Source organism: Pelobates fuscus, chromosome 8 (assembly GCF_036172605.1).
Source record: "Pelobates fuscus isolate aPelFus1 chromosome 8, aPelFus1.pri, whole genome shotgun sequence".
NCBI lineage: Eukaryota > Metazoa > Chordata > Amphibia > Anura > Pelobatidae > Pelobates > Pelobates fuscus.
The window spans coordinates 117,572,677-117,590,760 of NC_086324.1; the positions used below are offsets into that span (position 1 = coordinate 117,572,677).

The following is an 18,084-nucleotide window of genomic DNA, read 5'->3' on the forward strand; positions in this document are numbered from 1 at the left end:
ACATGCTGTTATAAAACCAAAAATGTGGTCCAAAGATACAACAGACTGTTAACCAGACCAAACGTAATATTGGATAATCCTAATTTATCCTGAGACCATATCATTAACTTTTTCTTTATAGTGTTATTACTCTTTTTTTTTTCTTTCACTGTTAATTATTATATTTATCTTGAAACTCTTATTGATATCTACATACCAACACGATGTCTCTCTAAACCAAAATGTACTTTTTATATGTTTAAACTTTATAACAATTGTTATTATATTCTTCTTGGAAAATGTTGAAACTAAATACATAGCAACCTGTTAACTCGCTATTTCAAAATGTATCATTAAGATGTATAAACTACAAAACATTAAAAAGATTAAATATAAAAAAAAAAAAATCAAGTCTGACTAATAAGCTTGTTGAGAGAATTTCTCAAATGCTAAAATAAAACAGGGAAAAAGACAATCAAGCTATATGTAATGTGCAAAGTATCTCAAATAATCACTACCATGTATTCACTGTATCTTATTGTTGAACTATTGATTTTAAGAGATTGGCAGTTATACATTTCCCTAATATTTCCATTACGGCTGTTTTTTTCCCCCTTTTTTTCTGCAGCAATTTGGTAAAATCTTAGATGTTGAAATAATTTTTAATGAGCGAGGTTCAAAGGTAAGCCATTTACTTTTTTTTCTTAATTTTTAAGTTAAATTGATGTACATACAATATATTTTTATTTTATTTATTTTTTGTTATTTTACATAGAGGTTTCAACAAAATCATGGAATAAAACGTTTTATAGATATTCAAAGGTCTTACATAATGCCATTGTATCTAAGTTATTTATCAAATATTAAAGTTATTTAATGTTTTAAAGAAGCTTTGATATGAGCACCAAATGTCTATTTATGTTTGAACTTTTTGCTATACAGATGCAGTATATCACTGTAAATCACCTAAGAGGACTCGAAGACTAATACACACCTAATTTTGCATCTGGCTATAGTGTATATTGCCTATTAATTTGTCTACTAAAATAATGAAATGTACACTGAACAAAATTATAAACGCAACACTTTTGTTTTTGCCCCCATTTTTCATGAGCTAATCAAAAGGCCTATTTCTCTCAAATATTGTTCACAAATCTGTCTAAATCTGTGTTAGTAAGCACTTCTCCTTTGCCGAGATAATCTATCCACCTCACAGGTGTGGCATATCAAGATGCTGATTAGACAGCTTGATTATTGCAAAGGTGTGCCTTAGACTGGCCACAATAAATGCCACTCTAAAATGTGCAGTTTTATCACAGCACAATGCCACAGATGTTGCAAGTTTTGAGGGAGCGTGCAATTGACATGCTGATTGCAGGAATGTCCACCAGAGCTGTTGCCCATGAATTGAATGTCAATTTCTCTACCATAAGCCATGTCCAAGGGCATTTCAGAGAATTTGGCAGTACATCCAACCGGCCTCACAACCGTAGACCACGTGTAACCACACCAGCCCAGGATCTCCACATCCAGCATCTTCACCTCCAAGATTGTCTGAGACCATCCACTCGGACAGCTGCTGCAACAATCAGTTTGTATAACCAAAGAATTTCTGCACAAACTGTCTCAGGGAACCTCATCTGCATGCTCGTCATCCTCATCGGGGTCTCGACCTGACTGCAGTTCGTCGTCGTAACCGACTTGAGTGGGCAAATGCTCACATTTGATGGCATCTGACACTTTGGAGAGGTGTTCTTTTCACGGATGAATCCTGTTTTTTACTGGGCAGATGTGGATCGAGTGGCCCATGGTGGCGGTGAGGTTATGGTATGGGCAGGCATATTTTGTGAATAATGAACACAGGTGCATTTTATTGATGGCATTTTGAATCCTTTGTTGTGCCATTCATCCACGACTATCACCTCATGTTGCAGCATGACAATGCACCTCATGTTGCAGCATGACAATGCACAGCCCCATGTTGCAAGGATCTGTACTTAATTCCTGGAAGCTGAAAACATCCCAGTTCTTGCATGGACAGCATACTCACCGGACATGTCACCCATTGAGCATGTTTGGGATGCTCTGGATCGACGTATACGACAGCGTGTTCCAGGTCCTGAAAATATCCAGCAACTTCGCACAGCCAATGAAGAGGAGTGGACCAACATTCCACAGGCCACAATCAACAACCTGATCAACTCTATGCAAAGGAGATGTGTTGCACTGTATGAGGCAAATGGTGGTCACACCAGATACTGACTCGTTTTCGGATCCCCCACCAGACACCGCCAATACAGTAAAACTGCACATTTTAGAGTGGCTTTTTATTGTGGCCAGCCTTAGGCACACCTGTGCAATAATCATGCTGTCTAATCAGCATCTTGATATGCATCTTGATATGCCACACCTGTAAATTGGATGGATTATCTCGGCAAAGGATAAATACTCACTAACACGGATTTAGACAGATTTGTGAACAATATTTGAGAGAAATAGGCCTTTTGTGTACATAGAAAAAGTTTTAGATCTTTGAGTTGAAAAATGGGGGCAAAAACAAAAGTGTTGCGTTTATAAAATTTTGTTCAGTGTAATTATTACACTTTAAATAGTAAAACAGGCTTGGGCATTGCAGAAAATTTTATTTTGTCAGAATATATAAAGATGGAAAAAAAATGCTTAATAAAATACATTTTGTCCACTAATTATTTTGTTTGAAATGAAAATAATTCAATATTTTTGTTTAGAAAATTCCATTTGAACAAATTGAATTCCGCAAACACAGGCAAGTCTTCTTTGCTATAATCATACTCCTAATTTGGTACCCTAATGTAATATAGTCATATTTGGCTAGCACTACCAATATGAGGGTGTTGTAGTAGAAAACCACAATTTTCTGGTATCGAGTTGATCAAATTGATTGAAATTATACAAAATAAGGGAGATATATCTACTAAACGGTAACACAGCAATGGTAGTATAGGTACTAAGGTACCCATACCTTATTAACCCTATATGACATTAGCAAATAGCAGTCCCAAATACGGATACCATATTTGGGAGCTATCTACTAACTGCTGAAACATGAAAGTGTAAGCCGTTTTAGGGAGCGATATAATAAACAGCTCCTTCGGTATCCTAAAGGAAATCTCACATAACAATATTAAATGATGGAGTCATCTAGCAGATATATTTTCCTAATTGACTTTGTAAGAATGATGTAAAAAAATATTTAATAAATAAACTAATCCAAGCACCATAACCATAACTGATTTCTAGCTTTTCAGGTGCATTAAGCAGTGCAATACATTCCCAGATATCCCTTAATGCAAGTACTAGAGTAACAGGGTTATTCAAAGTACATTTAAGACAAGAATAGCCAAACTAAAAAACCTAGTTCAACTGGAAAAATTCTGTCCGCTATTTTGACCTTACCTTTGAAATTCACGTTGAATTCAACTAAATTCTCACTTAAGTGAATAATCCTGTTAGATTAGTCTTCGTGAAATAATCTGCGAATGGTAGCCTATATTTGCCAACTTCAAGCAACTTACTCTGCTGTCCACCAATCACAATCATCCCTTCTATGAGAGCTGGGGGCTCTCTCTCCACTGAGCATCCATTTGATGTTCTTAGCTAATAAACATGTCCTTCATAGCAATGCTTGGCTCTGAAAAGAAAGTAAAAGCTTCATGCAGGAGTTCTTCTCTGCCTATCACCAAGGCGTGAAGGTTAAAGGACACATCTTCTAGTGTACAACTAACACTACACACATTGAGAAAGTAACTGTTACAGTTCTGTATCTTGTCAAACCATTAGGAAACAGCTTAAACTAGTTATATTATTTGGGTGCAAAGGCACCCTGAAACCATAACCACAACCTCACTCTGTAGTGATTATGGTGCTAGGTGTTAAAAAATAAAGCAACATACTCAAACAATCCAGAAATACATAAACATTATTGTACAGAAGCAGGAATGGCATGCTATTGTCCAACAGTTTGTCTTCCTTCCATCTATATCCGCAGTCTTGAGTCATTAAGTGAGTGTGTAATGTTGTGGACGTTGGACTGTGTCTGTGTACAGCGAGTGCTTAAAAGCTGATGTTCACAACATCATACACTTACTGACAAATTGTGTTTTGTGGTTCTAATGGTTGAACTTGTAATGGTAATATATGTGATGTGATTAGATAAAATTATGAAACAATGGGACACCAATCGCCACAACTAGGAGCAAAACACAAAGTAAAAGGTGAGCATGATTGGGCAAATGCTCACCTGTTTCACACCCAGAGCAAAGACAAATATACAAAGTGGAAATGCAGTACTTGCTGCACTGGTGGAAGGTAGAAGGCTTTTCTACAGCCAAAAGAGGAGAAACATCCACTTAATAAGCTAATTGACAATGTTTCTGTTTCACTTAATCTCCAGAATGCATATCATCATTGTTGAAGTTAAATATTAACCTCAATTAGAGTCTTAATATAGACCAAGTATATTCAACTTTACAAAGGCAATCTGCTTCACAAGATGAGGTGACATTTGTGAACACATGCACTCACTTTGGACAGTGGTTGGCGGACATGATAAGAGCCCCTCAGAAACCACAGAGAGTGCAGGTCACACTTTCTTCATGCCTGCAAAATATTATCTGAAGTGTGTGACAAACTCCCCTTTCTACATGAGTTTGCCACAATCTCCTGGAGGAACCTGCTTGCCAGCCTCCTGCCCACAGACTATGGGCCCTGCAGGGAAACCTGTAAAAGACTATTTAACTGGCTTGGTTTGTGTGATTCCCCTATGCTGTTCGGGAACCGAACAGCCGTATGAACTATAGACCACTCGAGAGCTTGTTAAGCCTAATGGATACATTGTAACGATCCTAGCCACAGTGTTCTAAACATTCATCTGGGTGGCCGCAATTCGTATGAACAACCACAAGGTGGAGGCCATCTTGTTTGCATGAACACAGGCAGCAGTGTTTGTTCGTCGAGTTCATGGAACTATTTTCGGACACTGAAACTTCCCTGATCACCTGTGTTCGGATTTATATAACTTAGAAGAACACTGTTTGGTGGGATTGTTCATCTGGATGAAGGGAACAAGCTCCATGATATGGCAATGGATTCTGTTCGGTAGTTTGTTCTCTTTTAAAACTACCGAATTTGACCGACCGCTACCACTTTTCCCCTGAACTGTTTTGGGCATAGGACCATGTGTATGGTCGGTAAAATTATGTCTTCCAGGAAAATTTCAAACCCCTGAACCAAGCTGGGTGATTTTTCATCGGGGCCATCAGGGGATGTAACCTTTGTGGGGGTTTTATGTGTTTTAAAGGTATATTTGGGGTTTTGTAATATTGTATGTTTTTCTGTTCCTGTATATAATGAGTTATCTCAGTTCCTGACTCAATTATCTCTCAGGCACAGAGGAGTTTGTAACGTGTAACTAATCCCCTTTTGGGTCCAGGAGAGGGATTATCCTGTTCGTATGGGAGTGTCAGGGGCGTGCTCAACTGTGTCTAAAATTTTATAAAAGCAGGCCGTCGGGACAGATTAAAACATTCCAGCTTATACTCCCACAACTATGTGTCGTCTGGTTCCTGGGAGGGGAAAGGGCTAATCACTGTTCCAGTGTGGAGGATTCAACAGGGAAAGTTCTTGTAAGGACCAGAGCTCCATGGACTGAATGTCGTCCAGTGCCTGGGGGTGGATAGAGTGAATTTCCCCTTCGGTTCCAGGTCCCCAGTCAAGCCCTGGTGACTGTGGGCAGAGGTGCTGCAGTTTGTCCCCTGTTCCAGCTAGGAAGAGGTCCTTGGTGAAGGTACCCAGCCAGGGATTCTCGCGAACCTCGGTCATGATGGTACTGTGCCTGTATACTTTCCCGAACAACTACACAAACCACGTTCAGGAGATATGATCTACCGACTGGGGGAGCATTTACTACCTAATAGCCAGGGGGAGCGTTCATGAATGTTCGTGCAGGAACTCCTGAACCAAGACCGGCTACAGCCCTGGATTCTCTGGAATTCATTTGGGGCATCACCTCGTGGCCAACTGGTGAAATCTTCTCCCAAATTGCGATCTTGTTCCACCAAACCTGAGTGTTTTTTGGATATGTTGTGTGTTCAGATTCAGGCTATTCGGGGATATACCTGTTCCTGTACTGTTTTATTATGTTTTGGGGATGTTTTATAATATTTGATGTACTTAATGTAACTGAGAGATAATTGAGATATATAAAATTCCCAGCTCAATTATCTTGCAGTCCCAAAGCATCTTGGGAAAATTCCCTGTAAAATTGTTCTGTGCATAAAAAGCTGTGTGTGGACTAATAAAAATCAGTTGACTCCCAGAAGTGTGTCTCGTCCAGTTACTGGGGGAATGGGCTATATTCACTAACCAACGCTTCCCTTCTAGCTCCAGAGAATAACAGGGGCGATTTTCAGTCTCTGCAATGCAGCTCTGCTACAAATCACTTGAGCATGGAGCAGGAAGACTCAGGAGCCCAGCTGCCTCACAGATACTTTCCCCCTTTTTCTGCTAGCAGAAGTCCCTGCTGCTACTCTTGAACTTCTACTAGCAGCATTTTCCTCAAACACACTGTGCTGCTACCAGTTTTCCAAGGAAAGCAAAGCATGCTGGCCACTATGACTACTCTATAAATTTCTAGTGAAATGCAGACTGACCAGGAGTTTCAGCAAGTTAATTTTTTGGGGGCTTTTAAAATCCACCCTGCTTTGTCTAACAGTGGTAGTAGTGGTGAAACTACCTTGGGGTGCTTCTAAAGAGCCTGTAGTATGGGTAGTAGTAGATATGCTGCCTGCTCTCCTACTTTCTGCCCCTCTCTTCAATAAAACAACCTTGTGATGGCTGCAGAGGTGATGGATAATCCCAGCATTGGTGAGGTGACTCCCACTGCTTAATTCCTTTCGACAAGGTTTGTACTTTGCAAAGCTCCCATCTCCAACACTTTCAAGATTGTCCTAAATTTTGTTTGGACACAACACATGGGTATCTACTCTTTGACTTGGTGCTGTGGGTGAATGAGCAAACCTTTCAGCAGTGTATGCGCTTAAAGCTGGCACAGTGAAAGTCGCTACGCTGGTGCTGCTGCTGCTAGTATCATTGGTGGTGCTGTGATGGTGAGGAGTAGTAGTGAACCTGGCACTGGAAGCAAGCAGAAGTAGGTGGTCCACAACAGGCTGTAGTAGCAGGGAGTAGTACATGAGTAAGTGGAGAGACAGGGAAATAGTGCATGCTAGCTGGTGGAGAATACAATGAACTACCTATTCTATATTAGTTGCTTTGTAACGTAACTAAAAGGACTAGGGGGAGGAGGTAGTACTGGCGATAGCAACAATTCATGTGATTTCACTATTGATACCCTGCTAGAGACAGGGATTATGGCCGCAACAGATGTATGAGATGCTGCTGTGCTACTGCTAGTAATATTAGCAGCACTGTTATTGGAATTGGTGGTCTTGGGAGGGTAATTAGAAAACAGCCTCCAGGAACATGAGTGAGACTGCTTGGGAACCCCGCTCCCAGTCTCAACCCTACTTTGTCCCAAACTGCCTCTCTTTGGTACCTACCTTTTGCCTTTCTCATGGACAAATGAAGAAAGGGTACTAGTAGTGTAAGAAACTGAGAGCACAACTCACTTCTTATTCACTGGGCTACCTGTTGTCTTTTTAGGAGCAGTGCCTAGCTGCATTTCTGCCCACTACTGTTGACTTTCATTGATCAAATTCTTGTACCAGTGTTCCAACAAAAGACAGATTCCAAAACATTGGCCTCCTAGATGGGCAGATATAGAATACATACTTGCCCGACTGTATTGATACTCAGACTGAGTAGTACTGATGCTAGCACTAGGGGCACTAATAATGGTGGTGGCGAACGGAGTCTGACCCTCCCCTACATTTCTAGTAAGACTCTTAGGATCTATTTCAAAGTGTGAGAGCTAAAAGAAAAGAGGGTTTTAAAAATGTAAAGTGATTAACTGTATTTAATGTATTCTTGGTGATTTTTATTTGATGTAGACATTTACGTGTCTGTGGTGGTTTTGGTTTGCTGGCGGTTTAAACTTGAGCTTCAATTTGTATTGTGGAACTGTGCCTCCTAGTATAAATCTCTGGCAAACACAGGCATGTATTACAAGCAGACACACAGGCTAGCAAACATGTATTTTAAAATTTTTAATTACTATTGGAAAAATAATTTTGAGGAAATTATTCAATATTTAAATTAAAATTAGTGCTAGTAAAAAACAAACAAACAAAAGATGTACTACAGCAACCTTGGAGTTCGTACAGTGAGATTATGAGCAAAAGTAATAAAATAAAATATTTCACTTGTTGCTGCAATAAAACAAATTTAAAATAAACCAATTCACAAAAGGATTTCACAACAGTTCACTGTTGATTGTGAGAGAAAAAGTTAATCACTGACACAATCTTCACTATCTGTGACACTAGCTCAAAAAGGTAAAATTAAATTATCCAAATCTATGTTTGACTGCAAAAAAAGCACTAATGAAACTGGAGTACAACAAAAATGCTATGCACACATCATTTTAAATGAATCCCATAGTAATATACTAGTTCTAATTTAAATTGACTCTTACACTACTTGCTGCACACAGTCAGTTATAGAGCCAATAACAGTCACTTTGCTTGACTTACACAGAACCGCTGCAGTGCAAACTTGCTGAAAACAAACAGTTAAATTAAGCATGAAATTACACTAGAAAATGGAGAGATAGAAGTGAGGAATAATAAGAAAAACTCTAGGTGTAGAATACGATACAAACAAACTCTGTAAACTAGTACTACTGATGCAGGTTGCACTAGTCTAACACTGGTCTTTTTTCAGTCTAAATTACTAAATCATGTTGTTGAGACATTACAAAGAAATTACTTGTGGATCAACTGTTCAAACGTTTGCACAAGCCATGTGTACTGTTATTTTTTTTAAATGTATTTTGATCAGATACATTCATCCAATAGATAGTAAATATGCATTTCAATTTGCAGAAATATATCAAGTTTAACTTTGTTCACATAAGTGGTGTTCTAATGTATTTTCACTTAGAAAATGCATACGTTATTTACTATCTTATTGGTGGTCATGGTTGGAAAAAAAAATTAGCCATCATTCATTAAAGATACACATTTTTATTTTCACCCTATTCCAAGAAATGTTGGTTGCAGAACAATAATAAAAGGAATTATCCATTTTAAAAAATCTGTTGACTGACCAATTTTAAATACTTCCATCTTAGACATCAAAAAAGAAGAAAATGTGATGTACTTATGGTTTATGATGTCTCAAGAGTCAATTGCATCCATCCATCCATTCCTTCATCCACCCATTACACCATGTATCCATCACTAAAAGTTTTATTTGATAGTTCAATAGGTTCAAATATGCTAATATCAGTCATTTTGGATATATATATATATATATATATATATATATTGTCAGTGTTTGCTCTAGTCAAGTTGAAATGACTTGCGTGAATAGTTTTTTTTAGGCAGAGTTTCTGTTAGAAGACAGATGATAAGCTTGTGTTTTGTGAATAGACCCCTGTAACGGATCACCTGGCACCCCGACTGGGTACCTCCGTTGAAGGATGCTCCTAGCGCTTCCTGAGGCCTCCAAGCACTGCAGCAGACACCATATCCACCGTAGACTCCTCCAGAGAGTAAAACAGGAACCAGCGCTTACAAGAGCTTAACAGGGATGTAGCAAGGGAATATGACAAGCATAGCAAGCCCTTGTAGCAGATTCCCCCAATAAGAGACGGCACTCCAAATTGAGGGTAAAGTAGAACTCAGGTTTAATGACATACACTCTGCTTTTATGCAATTCTCCCCTGCAATGGAGACGCCCACATACAATTATCCATTACCCAATCACACAATGGTTACATCCCACAGATTCCCTCCCCTTAGCCTGATAGGTAACCCAATTATCCGTACAATTTAAACATACATTTTATCCAACTTTCATAACTCTAAAACCATACATCCAATATTAATAAAAGTTACATATTATTAATCAGCACATTACAAATACAAACATACCCAAAAATCATACGAATCCGTCCAGCCATTCGGGAGATAAGTATAAGTCACTTTTGAACGACCGCAGGCACATTTTCATGCCCAAAACAGTTCCATGGATTTGGGCTGTGCGGCCGGTCTATTTTACACCGTGAAAACGACTAAGTCCCATTCGAACGGGCGTTCGAATCTTCGAACGGGACTTAGTCTCCAGCCGCGGTGTCGAAGAAGGTACGGGTCAGCGGTGTTCGTGCATTTGGGTAGCCGCAAACAGTTCCATAGATTTGCCTGCACACACCGCTGACCGCGTTCGAATAAGTTAAAATGGCCGCCGCCACGTGTTCGTTTGTCGAATGGAGGCCACTTCGACAACTTCGGCACTTCGACGACTTCGGCACTTCGACGACTTCGGCTGCATTCGAAGTGCCAGTTTAAAAGTTGTAATACTGCTCCCAAGTATTTAAAGGGCCAGGAACAGCATACAAAAATCCATTGTGCCCAAATATACCTCTTACAGGGTTAATACACCCCAGGGCCATAGTCGCAGGGCAGGAGGCTAGCAACCAGGCTTCTCCAGTCAACAGTGGTGAGGCTGGTTCCGCCACAACCCCTATATCTTATTTGTAATCAGTCTGTTTGTAGGAAAGGAATTGTAATGTTCACTAAGGAAAGCAGACAGGACAGAGTAGAGAGAATTGCAATACCAGTCCTTAGAATGGTCGGGTTATGAAAAAAAAAGGGATAGTCAAAACATGAGCCACGGTCAAGGGAAACAGAGAGCCAGAATAACGAGAGACAAAGCCAAATATCAGTAACCATGAAATCCAAAAAACAAGAGCAACGCTGAATGGTAAACCAAAGACCACAACAGGGCACTGAGGCAAGGGGAGAGGTTAGCTTATATACACACAGGCAGGGTGTGTCTGGTTGGCTAATCTCCAATTAGTGTTAACCACAACATGTGGGAGGAGTTTCTTCCCTACCTTGTGGTCTCTGAGGTCATCACTGTGTGCCCGGTCACATGAACGGGGGCAGCACACATATAAGGAAGCTGCTCTGGAGCGTGCAGCGTCAGACACACTGCCAGTCTGGAGACAGGGACCAGATGACGGCGCTCGCTGTGATGAGGTAAGCAAGGTCGCCGCGCAGGGGCAGGGGGCTTGACAGGACTAATATTTGCAAAATAATATGCAATGTAGGCTTGCGAGCCTAGTAATCAAGAGGCACTCCCTCCACATTCCTGCCAATCATCTTCAATGCCACAATTCAAATTTTGGTGGTCAAATATATGCAATTTCAGACAAACTAAAATGTTATTTTTTTTTAAAGCATAAAATGTTTCTGAAATGTGTTTTATGTATTGTAAATGTATTTATGTACAGTATAAACTTCCTCAGTCATTAATCACATGTTCCTAAAACTTACCTTTACCCTATTGTATCCTATTCTCGTCCACTTTCAGAATCTGTTCTTATTTTCTTCATTTCTGATCTATTTCTCTTTAAAACATAAGGCAAAGTAGAGACCAATTTGTCTTGTGTATTTGTCCTACACTTTGTCAAGATTGAAAAGGATGGAGTTTAAGGCAAACTTACCATTTGTTTGCTTGACAGAGGAAGTGAAGCTTTAAACGTCACCATTTTGTCATATATCTCAGGCATAGGAAAAATGCATAAGTCCCTAGTCACTACTTTGTCTTATGTTATAAAGAGAACCAGATCAGAAATAAATAAAAGAAGAACAGATTCTTAAAGAGGAAGAGAAGAGGAAACAATAGAAGAAAGGTAAGTTTGAGATGACAGAGCCTCTTTAAATACACTCTACATCATCCATTCATATACGTATATGCCTTGATATCAGACTTACATTTATAGATATGTTGGTTTAATGCATTCCATACCTCTCATTGACTTACTTCTGGTATGACTTCTTGTCTGTATTGACATATCATTTTATCCTGAATTATCCTGGGGTATAAAATTACTGTCCAGTCGAAGCCTCATTTTATAATCACAGATTATTTCTCAAAAAAACCTCCCCCCCCCCCCCCAGGAAGCCCATATACATATACATCAAGCCTAATTTTCATATTCTCATAACCATATCCTATATGAATTCTAAAAAATAATCCTTAAACATCACAAGAATATAATATTTATTTCTATTATATTATACTATAATATTTCTAATATTCCTATAATGTCTATAATATTCCGCTAAGGTACTTCTGAATGAAATTTTCAGGTATTGTGCACCTGTGTAATAGTTGCTGTTGTTTTTGCTTTGTTAAATTTAGTTACAGTGGTTGTTAGTTCTCCATAAATCTATTACATCAATTAAAGGACAATTTGTTAATATGGCTTGTGCTAATATCATGTCATGGTAGATATTTGTTGCGTTCAATTTGCTCATGCACAAACTCTTATATAGTTTTAAGTATTAATTTGTTAGGAAAAAATGTGTTTTCAAATCCTTTTGAGGTGTTGAATTGGTTGTTAAAAGATATTGCTTAAACAAAATGAAAGTAGATGGGTTGACACATGAATATAAATAAAAAAGGTAGGTTAGCGCTAATAATATAGTGGACAGGCAGCGACCTTATAGAGGGTAACCCTCTCATCCTCTATATGAGAAATAGTGAAAAGAAAGGTTGCGCCAAAAAATAAAATAAAAAAATAAAAAATAGTAATTCAAAATTGCAAAATTAAAAAATAAGTAAAAAAATGTAAGTTCCAATAAATATCAGAAGGTAAAATGGATATAGTCACTAATTCCGCTGTGGGGGTGTCTTCTCTTTTTGTAGTAGCTCACACCGTCTCGTGATATGGAAAACACAAAAAGAGAGGACCAATCGTGCAGAGTGTATACAATTAATGTAACAATAATATAAATATATATGTTACACTCACATTTGGATGAGCTATGGCCAGCTCAGGGTTTTTAAGCATACAGCGGAATAATCCCCGCTTACAGGATATGTTGGTGCTTGTCCTCCAGGGGGTTTGTCCAATTCTCAGGAGAAGAAGGAGATAAAAACAGCAAATAGTGCTCTCTGATGATAGTATGAGGTAGTGAATAAAATAAAATAAAATATACTCACAAGTAAAGTGCAGGTCACACTGCACTTTGGAAATAGCGTTGGTGGTATAATCCCCACCTCAGGATAAGTAGTATAAATTGCCAGGAAAAAATAAAAATAGTAATAGTAATAGTGTGTAAAAATGATAGTGGTACCACTATCATTTTTACACACTATTACTAATACTATTTTTATTTTTTCCTGGCAATTTATACTACTTATCCTGAGGTGGGGATTATACTACTTTACTTGTGAGTATATTTTATTTTATTAATATACTCTTGAAATGATTACCAGCTGGTAGAGAAACATTTTTTTTTTTTTGAGAAACATATGGTTTAACTATACTTACTCTATGTGGGTATTATATTCAAATGCACAAATTCTTTCCCCTTTTTACAGTATTTTTTAGCTCAAACAGAAAAAATGAACAGTGAGCATGAACAAAAACTTAATAGCTTGCACTTCAGTTGTGCAGGGTAAAAAAGGTTGAGTTCTGCCAAAAGCCACTTCAACAGAAAATAAAATTATGCTGTTTGGCTCAGGCAAGTTTCTGTACTGAAAATAAAATTGGAAAGGCTCCTTGGGCAGCCAGGACACAGGGAAACATGCTGCCTATGACTGTGGTGACATGCCAAAAATAGATACAATATTTCCTGGCCTAATAGCTACACAATATAAATCTCATTTTGTCAACTCAAAATTGCAAAATCTATTATTTATCTGGATTAAAAACTAGGAAGTAACATAATTTAATTTCATAATGATTGTAATGGTATTGTCCCTCACCCTTCCACTCTGACAAAATCTTTCCCGCACATCCTATCTGTACATACACAGTTACATAGATGAAAAGGGACATGCATCCATCAAGCTCAGGCTCTCTCTCATCTCTTTTGGTGGTTGATCCAAAGGAAGGCAAACTCCCATAGACTTCAATGGGCAGGCGAATTTTAAAACCCACAGGGACTCTTTCTGGCCACAATAGTGATGGAAAAGTTGTTTCAAGGGGAGTAACACCTGGACTGTGGCATGCCGGAGGGGGATCTATGGCAAAACTCCCATGGAAAATTACACAGTTGATGCAGAGTCTGGTTTTAATCCATAAAGGGCAAAAATCACCTAACATTCCTAAATCACAATGGATATGGATTGACACCTGACATATGACATATTGACACCTTGACATATGGATTGACACCTGTCCTCAGAGACCCTGATACACACTGACACAGAGCAGAATAGGGACTGTTCCCCCTACATAGGGTCACTTGGCAGATATGGATTGACACCTATCCTAAGGATCCCTGATACACACTGACACAGAGCAGAATAGGGACTGTTCCCCCTACATAGGGTCACTTGGCAGATATGGATTGACACCTGTCCTCAGAGACCCTGATACACACTGACACAGAGCAGAATAGGGACTGTTCCCCCTACATAGGGTCACTTGGCAGATATGGATTGACACCTGTCCTCAGGGACCCTGATACACACTGACACAGAGCAGAATAGGGACTGTTCCCCTTACATAGGGTCACTTGGCAGATATGGATTGACACCTGTCCTTAGGATCCCTGATACACACTGACACAGAGCAGAATAGGGACTGTTCCTCTTACATAGGGTCACTTGGCAGATATGGATTGACACCTGTCCTCAGAGCCCCTGATACACACTGACACAGAGCAGAGTAGGGACTGTTCCCCCTACATAGGGTCACTTGGCAGATATGGATTGACACCTGTCCTCAGAGACCTAATTGTGTAATAATGGTAATACTATTACCTATTATATAATATTGGCAGGGGCAAGGAAATTCCCTCTAAATAGATGGGTATAGGCAGAGAGTAGTGAGACCGGAGTGATAAAGTGTCAATAAGGTGATATAAAGTTAAATGTATCACAGACACACAGCCACCCTTTCTCTTAGCTAGTTTCCAGAAATGCTGGATAGGTAGAAGGGCTATAAAGACTCAGAGAGGTCTAAGAAGAATCCTCTAAACTAGCCCTAATCTCCTTAAACACCTTCAAGGATGTTCTAAGCTAAAGCTCAATCTAAACGTTTAGATGACAGCCTGATTTCCCATCACAGATGCTGGCTAGGAATAACAGTGTGCAAGACAAAGAGTGGGTCTAAGTGCCCATAGTGAAGTGAAAAAGAGTATAACGAGCTGGCGCCCAAGAGAATAACGAGCTGGTGCCCTATCAGGGGACATGTATATAGCATCGATTTTAGAAACCGGGAGATGGAAAAAGATGCTTGGTCGGTCCTCCTACTTCAAATTTGGGGCACTGCGCGTGCAATCTAATGTGCCACCAGATAGGAATAGTACTACTTAACACACCACTCCTATCAGTTTAATCCCTGTTATGTGCCTTTTTTTTTGGTTTGGTTTTTGAAGCCACAGTGCAGCACCAGAGGGCCGAAAAATTAGGCATGTACACATGCCTGAAAAATTAGGTATTGTTGCAGCCGCTGCTGCAGAAGCGGCCATAAAAATTGATTTTTGTTTCCCAGACAGAAAGTGCCCTAAAACATTGCGGCTTGAACCCTAATTGGTGGCGGATAAGTCACGCTAGTCAACCGGCATTCAGAGCTAAAATACAGCAGCGTGTGGACCATTTTTAGCCCAAGGCAGCTCATCTCATCAGGCCTTTTTTAGTCGAATGTATCGCCCAGTGTCAGTCCCTTCAGGATCCATCCCTCATTCATCTTAATAAAGGTGAGGTAATCTAGACTTTTTTGACCTAGGCGACTTCTCTTCTCAGTGACAATACCTCCTGCTGCACTGAAGGTCCTTTCTGACAGGACACTTGAAGCGGGGCAGGCCAGAAGTTCTATCGCAAATTGGGATAGCTCAGGCCACAGGTCAAGCCTGCACACCCAGTAGTCAAGGGGTTCATCGCTCCTCAGAGTGTCGATATCTGCAGTTAAGGCGAGGTAGTCTGCTACCTTTCGGTCGAGCCGTTCTCTGAGGGTGGATCCCGAAGGGCTGTGGCGATGCGTAGGACTTGAAAAGCTCCGCATGTCCTCCATCAACAACACGTCTTTAAAGCGTCCTGTCCTTGCCGGCGTGGTCGTGGGAGGAGGAGGATGACTTTCACCTCTTCCCCTGTTAGATTCCCGTTGTGCTGTGACATCACCCTTATACGCTGCGTAAAGCATACTTTTTAATTTATTTTGCAAATGCTGCATCCTTTCCGATTTGTTGTAATTCGGTAACATTTCCACCACTTTCTGCTTATACCGGAGGTCTAGTAGTGTGGACACCCAGTACAGGTCGTTCTCTTTCAGCCTTTTTATACGAGGGTCCCTCAACAGGCACGACATAAAGAAAGACCCCATTTGCACAAGGTTGGATGCCGATCTACTCATTTCCCGTTCCTCCTCCTCAGTAATCTCAATGAAGGTATGTTCTTCCCCCCAGCCACGTACAACACCACGGGTACCAGATAGGTGACAACGAGCACCCTGGGATGCCTGTTGTGGTTGGTCTTCCTCCTCCTCCTCCTCCTCAAAGCCACATTCCTCATCTGACTCCTCTTCCTCACAATCCTCTTCCAGCGTTGCCGCAGGTCCAGCAAGCGATGCTGATAAGGCTGTTTCTGGTGGTGATGGTGACCACAACTCTTCCTCTTCCTCTTCACGCTCATCTACGGCCTGATCCAGCACTCTTCACAGGGCACGCTCCAGGAATAAAACAAATGGTATGATGTCGCTGATGGTGCCTTCGGTGCAACTGACTAGGTTTGTCACCTCCTCAAAAGGACGCATGAGCCTACAGGCATTGCGCATGAGCGTCCAGTAACGTGGCAAAAAAAATTCCCAGCTCCCCAGAGGCTGTCCTAGCACCCCGGTCATACAAATATTCATTAATGGTTTTTTCTTGTTGGAGCCCTTTTTCGTGTTGAATTCCAACGTGTCGGGCTGTCGCAAATCAAGCACCTCACTGGCATGTTGTTTCGCCGCTGGATATCTGCAAAGTGCGCCATGGCCATGTAGGAACGCCTGAAATGGCCACACACCTTCCTGGCCTGCTTCAGGACGTCCTGTAAGCCTGTGTACTTATGCACAAAGCGTTGTACGCTCAGATTACACACATGTGCCATGCACGGCACATGTGTCAACTTGCCCAACTTCAATGCCGCCAACAAATTTGTTCCGTTGTCACAAACCACTTTGCCGATATCCAGTTGCTGCGGAGTCAGCCACTTTTCCACCTGTGCGTTCAGGGCAGACAGGAGTGCTTGTCTGATGTGACTCTCTGCTTTCAAGCAAGTCAAACCCAAGACGGCGTGACACTGCCGTATCCGGGATGTGGAATAGTACCTGGGGAGCTGGGGGAGGGTTGCCGTTGATGTGGAGCAAGACGCAGCAGCAGAAGAGGACTCAGCCGAGGAGGTTATGGAAGAGGATGGAGTAGGAGGAGTAGAGGAGGTGGCAGCAGGCCTGCCTGCAAGTCGTGGCGGTGTCACCAACTCCTCTACAGAGCAACGCATTCCATGCTTGGCAGCTGTCAGCAGGTTTACCCAATGCGCAGTGTAGGTGATATACCTGCCCTGACCATGCTTTGCAGACCAGGTATCAGTGGTCAGATGGACCCTTGCCCCAACACTGTGTGCCAGACATGCCATTACTTCCTTTTGCACAATCGAGTACAGGTTGGGGATTGCCTTTTTTGCAAAGAAATTTCAGCCGGGTACCTTCCACTGCGGTATCCCAATAACCACAAATTTTTTGAACGCCTCAGACTCCACCAGCTTGTATGGCAAAAGCTGGCGGGCTAATAGTTCAGACAAGCCAGCTGTCAGACGCTGGGCAAGGGGGTGACTTTCTGACATTGTCTTCTTACGCTCAAACATGTCCTTGACAGACACCTGACTGTGGGCAGATGAGCGGGAACTGCTCAAGGCGAGAGACGGAGTGGCGGATGGTTGAGAGCGGAGAAG

At 40.8% G+C, this 18,084-nt stretch overlaps 1 protein-coding gene across 1 annotated transcript in view; it reads left to right on the forward strand.

Annotated features, from left to right (window-relative positions):
- The window catches only part of RBFOX1 (RNA binding fox-1 homolog 1), a 1,085,723-nt gene that overhangs the window by 657,048 nt on the left and 410,591 nt on the right, over positions 1-18,084 (forward strand). Inside the window, exon 4 of the mRNA XM_063430238.1 lies at positions 608-661. Coding sequence (XP_063286308.1) covers positions 608-661 — 54 coding nt within the window. The remainder of the gene's footprint in view (positions 1-607; positions 662-18,084) is intronic.